We start from the raw sequence: 11324 nt of genomic DNA on the forward strand, positions 1-11324 counted from the left end.
TTCAAATAAATCTTGTTAAAGATTTATCTTGAATCATATATACTCATGAAAGTAGATTTCTCTTTAGCTCTTTAGGTGGTTTTCAAAGAAATCTTGTCATAGAAAAAGATGAGATTTTGTTGCCACATTCTTTTTTGGTTCTTTTTCGGTTTAAATTCGGTGGTTCCTGTCGAAGATCCATCTTTTTTTTGTTACCATATTTTTCTTATAGCTTTTGTTGGTTTTCACTAAAAATTGTTTGATAAAAAACGTCACCGAAAACGTTTATCGTTTTTGGGCTAATGGAAAAGGAAGATGTTTGATTAACTTCTTAGTTTACTGTGCGGAAGGAACAGTTTTTCTAAAGTCTATCGATGCATCTTAGTACGTTAAGGATGCAAATCATTGTAGGCATGATTAATGAAGTTATTGAAGATGTAGGGAAGAAAATGTTGTTCAGGTATATCTCGTAATGGTCATATATTTTGCATTCTCCTTACATTAATTACTAAACCAATTAATTTGTTTTTGTTATATAGTTTATTACTGACAACGGTTCAAATTTTAAGGCTGCAGGCAAGATCTTAATGGAACAACATCCTAATATGTTTTGGACTTCTTGTGCCGCACATTATGTGAACTTAATGTTGCAAGATATTGGTGATAAATTGCCGAAGATCAAGAGTGCTTTGAGTGAGTCTAAAGTCATCACAACGTACATCTATAACCATGGTAGAATTTTAAACTTGATGAGGAAGTTTACTGGTGGAAAAAAGTCGCACCGATCTTGTGTTACTAGATTTGCTACTGCTTTCTACACAATTAAGAGTATTCATAAGAACAGGGGTCATTTACAAATGTTATTTGTGTCAGATCAATGGACACAATCCGATTTTGCTAAAAAGATTGATGGTATGAGAGGGGCAAGGATAGTGGCTAAAAATAGCTTTTGGGATAATGTGCAGTTCGCATGTCAAGTGTTGGCACCACTAGTTGATGTGGTAAGGTTGGTGAACACCGAAGATAAACCAAGTATGGGATACATTTATGAAGCAATGGTTATAGCAAATGACCAAATCAAGAAGAACCTTAGTAGTGACCACATGACACGAGCCAAAGTTTGGGAAATTATTGATATTCGATGGACAGATCAATTTCATCATCCTTTACATGGAGCTGGTTATTATTTGAATCCCTCGATTTACTATGGAAATGATTGGGAAGTGGTTGAGACTGAAGTGGTTACGAATCAAGTTTTTCTCGCTATGAGTAAATTGGTTTATGATGAGAATGCTTTGGATGAAATGAATAGTGAGATGTTTCATTATAGGAGTGCAACTGAATCACTGGGACATGAGTTTGCGAAGAAATGAATCCACTAATATTTACCGCGTAAGTTTTTTTTAAATGGCACATTTGATTTACTTTTGCGACGATCTTATGGTTGTTTTATGGGTTATTTCCCAAATAGCCCCCAACTTTATGACCAGCTTCCTGCCTAGCCCCCTACTTTATCAAAAATACCCAGATGGCCATCTTTTTCAGTTACCGTTATAACTATGTTAACTAGTCATCACCTCTCTCTCCTCCATCTCATCGCCTCTCTCTGCCACCTCATCTTTTCGCTACCTCATCGTCTTCACCGGCGAAGGTCGTTGGCCGGTAAATTTTCCGGTCGGCAACCTTCAAACGTTAAAAAAAATTCCTTTCTCTCCTTTTTCTCTCTCTAAACACTCCGGCGAAAGAAAACCCTTCGCCGGAGTGTTTAGAGAGAGAGATATGAGAGAATTTTTTTTTGTGTGTGAAGGTCTTCAGCCGAAAGTTTTTTCCTGCTGGCGACCATCTTCGGAGAAGAGAGAGGAAAAAAATTAAGGTGGCCGGGAGGTCGCCGGTATTTTTAACCGACCGGCGAGCTATCAGAGAAGATGATGATGTGGAGTGATAGATGACGTGGGAGAGAGAGGTGATGAGATGGAGGAGTCCAACCCTAATTAGGTTTCCTAAAAGTCCTTATTGAATAAGATTAAGGAAAGAGTCCAAAATAGAAAGTAGTTTCTGTTTTCAATTCCCTTGTTATTGGCCGGCCATATCATGTCCATCTTGGGTTGATCTGGCCGGCGCCTATAATGTCCCCCCAAATCCTCTTTGAAGCCCCGACGCAAAATCATCTTCGACAATCGGAGTTGGTTTCTGGCTAAACACTACGCCCCTAAATCGTCCCGACTTGATGATCTTATTCATCAATTGTCATATCCGATAAATTTCTCGCATTGCATCTTTGGTCGAAGGACATCTCCTTCACACAATTGGTGTGCATTTAAGCGCAAAGGATTTTAAGGGACTACCTTACCTTCTTTAATACTTGTGTCTTTTATTTTTTAAGGTATATTCAAAGAAGAGGAATTGCTTGATCCAAAGTAAATTGAATGATGTCGTCTACATACAGTACAATATGAAGTTACAGGCAGGGCCGTGGCTGAGAATTTGGAGGCCCGGTGCCAAAATTTAGTTAGGGCCCCTTGTGTAATCAAACATAAAAGAAAATGTATTTTAAAGGCAAAACAACAAATAAATTCAAAACAATTTCACAAGAAAAGATGATAAATTATTTATTAATTGATAACATTGTTTTTTTAAAAGCATTTGAAATGATAATATTCACTTCAAATTTTTTCTCCTTCTATTTCTTGAAGCTAAATCACCAATTAACCCTTCGTAATCATTCTTATAAAATAAAGAAGATTACTGAATCTCAAAAGTGAAGAAAAACTTATTTTTATATAGCATAAACTTCATGTTTCTTTTTTAATCTAAAAGGAATAAATTGAACACTTAAGTAAGATTTAGATTTTAGAAACAAAACAAATCGAAAAAAATATAGAGAAGAAATACAAATAAGAAGAGGTTGATTGTTTTTAGAAAGTAAACAATAATAAAAATATTTAAATAGAGAAATAAAGGCTTTATATAGAAATTGGGAGATTTGACGCCTCAACCCACGTCCTTGGTAAGTAAGTGAGAGATCTCCAACATCAACAGCAGTACGAGAAAGAATATCAAAAGATACCCCTTTGAAACTTGCGAAAAGATACCGCCAGAAAATACTACTACGGGTAGTAAAGAGATTAACCCTAATTTTTTTCGTGGGTCTAATGGTTGGGGGGCCAAGTGCGGGCGCCCAACCTGTACTGGGTCAAACACGGGCCTGGTTGCAGGTTCGACATATAACTAGAAACAATGTGTGTGGACCAACAAAAGATGATTCAATTGATCCAATTGTTTTGTGGGAGGTAGACGAAAATGATGAATGGATTATTCCAACTGATGAAGAACTACAGGATTTCGTCAATAGGGGTGATGATCTTAGATGGGAAGATGTTCGGGAGGCTCAAGGAGTTATTAGTATTGAGCGGCGAAGAACGAGAAGTCAAATGGCTTCTAGTTCTTCGACTACTCTTACATTACGCTTTAAATTACACATGTAGAAGTATCCTTATATGTACATATAATATAATAATATATGTAATTATATATATATATATATATTCATATATTAAGTTTAACCGATTAAATTCGACTGGTCCCGTTGTCATCCCACCTGGTAGCTAGACCCGGATCGGCCGACTAGTCCCGATTTTCGACTCTTCGAGCACAGATTATGATATACTCTGACCGACTATTATAGAAAATTAATTAGTTCCCAGCTTTCTTTATCTCCCTTTAATCTAGGAATTAGTTCCCCACACTTTTGCTCGAGGGAAACTCTAATATTTTGACTAGGAGCGACCTCTTGTTCGAGAGAAACTTCATTTATCTCCTTCGCTAATCTCTTCATCTCTATCTAATCTAGGTATTACTCTCTCTTATCTCTAATTTATGTTTGGTTAGAAACGAATCTCTATATCTCTAATCTAAGTCTCTCGTTCAGCGAAACCAAGTTCTCATATATTCCTAGGCTCAACAACAAACAGGCAGATGCTTTAGCCAAATGGGGCAGAAAGAATCACAGCTAACGTATTTGGAATGTCTGTTTAGAGTTTCGGAGCATTGTTTAGCTCGCGTTTCTGTCAACAAAAAAAAATCTCTCTAGTCTAGGGGTTTTTATGTAAATGTAGCTTTTATTCAATGTGGTATGCAATTTTAGTTTTCATGATTCAATGTAGTTTTGATTATAGTAAAACCATATATTTAGTTTAACATTTTATATATTCTCGTAAAAATCCTAAATTTGGTTTAGAATTGGACAAAAACCCCATGTTTTTCCTTTAGCATTTTACTAATTCTAGAAAAATCTTAAATTAGATTTTAGTTCTATAATATATATTAGATTCCAGAAAAATCATCCTCGAGGGAACGCCTCTCTTCGCCAGAGTTGTGTGAGAGAGGGAGAAATCGTGACATAGAGAGATGCCGAGTGAGAAAGAGAGAAAAGCGATCTAGAGATAAAAGCAGTGAGACATGGAGCAGGAAAAAGAGAGAAAGATGGAGAGATGGAAATAGAGAGAGGTAGAGGTGTAACAGTGAGTGAGAGAGGACAAATAAGAGGTTGGAATGGCGGTCTGAATGGTAGTTGTGGGAAGTTGTGGTGGTGAAGGAGATAGAGAAGATGAAGATTATGGAGCAATGTTTGATCAAGATAGTTTTTGGCCTAAAACAAATATGTCCCAAAAAATATACAGAAAAACATGGAGTCCAAAGAGAATTTATTTCTTGGAGATTATTCTTTGTGCACCATAGTCGCGACCTTTATAGATGTCTTCTTCCTCTATTAAAACAACATTAAAGATATTTTATTGGAGTCTCAAGAAAAATTAATATTGTATCAACATCTAACTTTGGTAGTCAGGGGTTTGGGCAACAACCATGGTAGAAATATGTGCAACATGCTCGATATAAACCCTAAACTTCTCATGTATGAAATTGCTACAGTTGTCCACCACCTCTTATGCAGTGGTTGACCACCAATTCCGCAATGCAGATGTTCCAAGGTCGATCTAGTGGAAGTACAAATCCAGGATTTATTGAACTTCAGGTATAAATAATAGGGGTAAGCATCGGTCGTTTTTTTCGGTTTTGGTTCGAGCCGAAGCCGAACCAATAAGTGGCGGTTTGACTAAATCGTCGGCCGAAGTCGAACCGATCATTCGGTTCGGTTGATCGGTTTAACCGAACAATTTAGAGAAAATGGTTACCTAATGTTTTCATAATATTGCATATACAGAAAAAAAAATTAAGAGTCCATCGTACTTTTCAATCATTACATATACCGAAAAATTAAAATTCATCGTAAAATTAAGAGTTCGGTCGGTTTGATCTGGACGATTTCTAGAAACCCAAGTCGAGACCAAACCAAGCCGAATTGGGTTGTTCGGTTTTTCGGCTGAACCGAGTCGGACGGTGATCGGTTTGGTCAAAAAACTGATCGATGCGGCTCGACTTGATTTGGTTTGGCGGATCGATTCGATTTTTGCTCGCCTCTAATAAATAAAGTAATTTAGTAGCTTAATTTCAGAGCTTTTCTAAAAGCTCACAAAAAAAATCGCTTAATAATAAGCAGTTTTTGTCGTTTGGTAAGACACAATAAAAGAGTTTTTTTATCCTCAAAAGCTATAAGGAGACGTTTGGTAAAAATAAGCTAAATGTAGTTTTATCTACTAATAAATTTTATGTTCATAAGTTCAAATATATATTCATAAATTATAAATATGTTGTTAATTTCATATATTACTAAATTAGTTGTAAAATAAGAACGTTAATGAATTCAAACGAACTGAAAAAAAAAATGTTGTTAAAGTTAAGAATGAATACATAATAACTTAATCATCACTATCATTCGTCTGGTTGACATGAGCAATAACATCAGCAATTTGATCTCGAATAATGTCCATTTGCACTTGTTGTTGTTGATTGACAATTTATGGTTGTATTTCTTCGTTGCTTTCTACACGTTCGTCTTCATTATCGTAATCAAATTCAGTTCCACCATTATCTTATTCCTGCATTAACCAATCTGTAGCCATTTCGTTGCGTATAAAGTTGTGAACCGTCATGCATGCTACAACAATTAATACTTGTGTTGCATAGGGATACGGTGGCATACATTCAAGGATCGGAAACCTTGCTTTTAATACACCGAAACGTCGCTCTATAACACTCCTTAGTGACGAATGACGATGATTAAAACTTTCTTTTCGTGTTCTCGCTTGACCACTACGACGAAAATCAGGAAGATGATATCGTACGCCACGATATGGAGCCAAATAACCGTTCATGTTCGGATATCCGGCGTCAACAACATAGTATTTACCTAAGATTATATTCACTTATGTTTCAGCATACTAATATATATGATATATCAATGGAATAAGTCATGATGAATACATTACCTGCAGGTGGGTGTGGGAAATTCATCAAGGGGTTATTAATTGTCTCAAAAAAAATCTTCCAACCATTAGCGTTACCTTCCCATCCCGCAAGTACGAAAGTAAACGTCATGTCAAATGAGTATACTGCTAGCACATTTTGAGTGCATATACCTTTTCGTCCTCGAAACGGTATTTGTTTTGCCAACGGAATATGAGCACTGATATGTGTCCCGTCAATTGCCCCAATACAATCCTACAAGTACAAAAGTAGTCATAAAAAAAAACTATTACAAGTTAGATTACATATCTAAAATTAAATTTAATAATTACCTTGAAAAATGGCCAATATTTCGAGTTATGCCGAATATGTGATGGAACTGCATTAGTTTCTGGAGGTTTGATAATCAAGATAGAAAATTTTGCCATAGTTTTTGATACAGAATTAAAATGTCGGCTTATAGTTTCTCCAGAGTGTTGAAAACGATCAGACATCATAGCATTTCTTTCATTATGACCAATAGTCATAAGAAAAACCAACCATACAAACATAATATGAACCACATAATGTTTAAATTAAACCTATCGAACTATTTTTTTTTTGCTGAACAAACCTATCGAACTATGTAATTGAATGTGTATATTTGGCTATTAATTCCAGTGGTCTATTTCCCTTTCAACAAAAAATACTTTCTATTTAACTTTTAACATATTAAACCTATGGAACTGAATATTTAAATTGAACAATTATATAATAGATTAAAAACTTTGGCTATGGAATCTACATTGTGCATGACCAACATTGAAGAAGCTAACATTGCCATCATAACAATAGTTCTACAGTAACCAAATAGTGAAGTAACTAATATAAAAGATTTCCTTCATAAAAAAAACTAATATAAAAGATTTGGCTGTATAAATAGAAATTGAAAGAATTCTACAGTGATCAAATAGTTCTATAGTGACCAAATAGTGAAGTAGTAGATATGAAAGATTTGGTGTATGAATATAATTAGAAATTGAATGCATTATGGATTCTCATATGATAGTGAGAGAATTGAGATGTGGGTAGTGAGAGAAAAACAAAGGAATGGATGAAATTTTTTTTCCACTGGTTTGTAGAGAGAGAAGGTAGAGAAGAAATAAATTAAAATCTATATAAACTATTAGTCTGATTATACTAATCAAATTGATGTTGATTTGAAAGATCAATATCTTGATTTAAAGCTTTCTCTACAACCTTTTGAAATCCTAACTTGATAAAGAAGAAGAAAGGAGGTAGAGAAGAAAGAGCCGGCAAGAATAAAAAATAGATTTTTTTTTCTCCTCAAAAAATCACCGTGTTTTGCTTCCCGGGGAAGCCAAAAGCAAGAAGCTTCTGCTTTTTAAGGAAAAGGAGCTTTTTGTGCTTAAAAAAAGCGGTAGCTTGTTTTATCCAAACATGCAAAAAAACAAAAGGTGCATAAAATTAGCTAAAAGCGGGCTTTTAGCTTATTTTAAGCGTTCCCAAACGAGGCCTAAGTTTGGTTTTATGCTCTTTAAGCATGGTTTTAAACTAGGACTGAGAAAACGGTTCGGGAACTCGGGACCCGGCCCAAACCGCCCGGACCGTTGGTACCCGCAAACCGGATGGAACCCGAGGCGGGTATACCCGGCCCGATGAACCGGGTGTTCGTGGACGGGACTCGGACAGGGGCTCAAGTCCGAGTCCCGGCCCGATATGCCTGACACCCGTCCGAAAAGATTCGCCGCTACCCTGTCCGGATTTGAAACCTAGACAAAAAAAACTTCAAATTAGGGTTTGGTCAAAAGTTGGACTTCTGTAACTCTTTCTCTCTCTCTAATTTCACACATACCAAACATCAAAAAACTTCACACATACCTTCATTGTAACTCTCTCTCTATCTCTCAAAATTCACACATACCAAACATCAAAAAACTTCACACATACCTTCAGTGTAACTCTCTCTCGCTTAAGTCTCACCCCCAAAATGGTCGTTCTGTAACTCTCTCTCTCTCTCTCTCCATGCTTTCTCTTTCTACAAAAGCAAACCCATCTTTACTCCTTGACCCTTTTCCTAATTTTCAATCTCTTAATCCTAAAACTGATTTCAAAGTTCAAAAACCCTAATTTCAATAGAAGAAAAAACCCTCAACTATTACTACTACTACTCAGTTTCAGTCCTTCAGTGGAATCAGAAATTAGAATTATCCGGTGAGACACCTCCAGTTGTTTTCATTACATCCAACAATGGTGGCGTTGCTAAAACCACGACTACCGCTAATGTGGGTCGTTCCCTTGCTCGTCTCGGATTTTCAGTCTTCGCATTTGATGCTGATATGGTTCTCCGAAATGTAGATCTTCTCCTCGGTCTTGATCATACAGATGTTGAAGTTCTTAATGGTGAATGTCTTCTCGGCCTAGCATGAGTTCGTGACTATGTTTGGTGGGAAAGCCCTAATTTGGGTTGTTGAAGCAAATTGATTATGTTTTTTTTCAATAAAATAACCCGAGCCCGTCCAGCCCGAGTGCATGGAGCCCGCTCGGACGGGCTACGGGCCCTGAATTGGTGACTTCTCTCCGGCCCGATCCGCCCGGCAACTAGTCGCAGACTAGGCAATGTAGTGCCCGATCCGCCCGAGTCCGGCTATATTATGCCCGAACCCGCCCGATTCCTGCCCCTATATGATGTATGTTCATTGTGTCGGGGGGGGCAGCGGAGACGGATGAACATCTTTTCTTTCAATGTCCGTTTTCACTTCAAATCTGGTCGAAACTACTTGATTTATTGGGTGTATCTAGGAATCATACCGACCAGTGGTCTGATGAAATTGAGTGGAGTGTAGCCACTTTTCACGGCAATACAGTTCTGGGCAGAATTGGGAGTTGAGTTTTTAATGGCTATTTTTATTATATTTGGAAAGAACGAAATAATCGAATCTTTCGAATGGAGGAAAAGACTCAGCAACTACTTTTCATGGATGTTGTGAGTGATATCAAGATAAAGGTGGTTGGTTGGAGGAATAAACCGAGTGGCTGTGATAGGGCCCAACAGATTCTTGACAAATGGAACTTGGCAATTCCACTTAGGTTCAAGGCAGCAACAACATGTCAATGGGTTGGACCATCTTTAGACCAAATTCTTATTAACACAGATGGGGCTTTTGACGAGCAATCAGGTGGTTATGGTGCAATATTGAGAAATAATCAAGGGGACGTCATCGTTGCAGCAACGGCACGGACACCAAAAGTTTCTGTGATAACCCATGAAATGCAGGGTATCCGGTTGGGATTACTACTTGCTAATAAATTTGGAATTTCACGTGTTAAGATCGCCACCGACTCCTCAATGGCTGTTTAGATTTTAACAGATACTGAGAGTCATCCACCTTGGCAGATTGAACGATTGGTACGTGAGGTCAGGGCTATGTGGCGCACCATGGAGGACTGTTCCATCACCCATGTTTATCGTGAAATAAACCAAGCAGCTGACTATCTATCGAAAATGAAACCAGACTCGGGATGTGTGGAACTAGAACTGAATACATTACCGCTTGAACTAGAGAAGATTGTGAAGGAAGATAAGCAGGGAACAATAAGAGTTAGACACAAGTGAATTTTGAGGTTGTTTAGACTTTTTTTTAGAGTTTGATGTTTTTTTCATTTGTTGAGTTTGAAGTTCAGTTTCATTAGTTTGTTTGATTACTTTATAGTTCCTCTTTGTACAGGGTAGGGTCCCTTCAACCCGCTGACAAATTCAAATAAAAAAAAAAGACTTAGATCAATAGATCAAGCCGTAGGGGTGGGAATTCTGCCCGAAAGCCCGAAACCCGGCCCGGAACGCCTGAGTCCGACACAAAAACGTTCAACCCGAAACCCGATACGGGTAGTGCCCGCCCGGCCCGTTAATTTTTAGTGGGCGGGCTTGGGCTCTCCTTAGAAAACCTTTGCCCGAGTCATAAACCCGATCACAAAGCCCGACCATCTAACCCGACTCATCTCAATCGTTAGATCAAGGGATGCCGACTCAGCCGTTTGATTAAAAGAACTAATTTTAGGGTTTCCCACAAAACCCTCATATTGCTTTTCTCTCTTCCATATTTCTTTGCCGGCAGAGTAAGAGAAAGTGAGAGAGTGAGAGATGAATCGAAAGGGAGGAGAAACAATGAAAGAGATGATGATGTTAGAGATTGAGGAATGAATAGTGAAAGCAGTGATGCTTCAGGTCCCATTTGCTTCAACGAGAATCAAATTTTTGTATTTGTTTGGAATATACCTTTGGATGTTAAACCATTAGAAGTTTTGGATCAGGTCCATGTTCGTATTTTCTGTAGATATATGTTTCCTAATTTATGTTCATTGTGAAGAAATGGATTCTTTCTATCCTCATCTTCTATTCTCTGTGAATATTTTTCTTTTGATGGAGATCCATGGAGAATTCGTGTGGATTTATAGAAGATGTAACCAGTAACTCTTTTTTTGTTTGATTTTAGTTATATCTATAATTTTTTTGTTCTTATTTTGTTGTACATGTATTAGATATGCACACTTTTTATCTTAAAAATCTAGTTTGAAGATCAAGTTTTGAATCAATGTTGAATGTTTTTGGATTAGGGTTTAATCTGATCCCATTTTATGATGAATGTACCCGAAGCCCGGCCCGCCCGAAGCCCGTTCAACCTTTTGCGGGCTAGTACCCATGGCGGACTGTGTGCATCAAATTCTAATTTATGCCCGGCCCGAGCCCGCCCATTAAGTTTGTTGTTCTCTTGCCTTTGCTGCCCTGCCCGCCCGAACCCGGACCTTGAGTACCCATGGGTACCCGAGCCCGGCCCGATTCCCACCCCTATCAAGCCGTGCTTCTTCAATTCATGAATCACCTTTGTCCACTTCCCATTCCCAAAGAGAAAAAAATGGCTTAAGTTGTCGGGTTGGGCCGGGTCGAGTACATATTCTTCATTTTCATGTTCCTCCCTAGCCGC

The 11324-nt window shown here is 37.7% G+C and overlaps 1 protein-coding gene across 1 annotated transcript; it reads left to right on the forward strand.

The window, feature by feature from the left end:
• The first annotated feature begins 566 nt into the window (after positions 1–566).
• LOC147568404 (uncharacterized) lies at positions 567–1352 on the forward strand. Its single transcript, XM_086659633.1, has one exon. The coding sequence runs from the start codon at positions 567–569 to the stop codon at positions 1350–1352; it is 786 nt and encodes a 261-aa protein (XP_086515759.1).
• The last annotated feature ends 9972 nt before the right edge of the window (positions 1353–11324 follow it).

The sequence above is a fragment of the Eschscholzia californica genome, unplaced genomic scaffold (genome assembly GCF_041429995.1).
Source record: "Eschscholzia californica isolate CP2 unplaced genomic scaffold, dmEscCali1.0.p SCAF_1, whole genome shotgun sequence".
In the NCBI taxonomy this organism is placed as follows: Eukaryota; Viridiplantae; Streptophyta; class Magnoliopsida; order Ranunculales; family Papaveraceae; genus Eschscholzia; species Eschscholzia californica.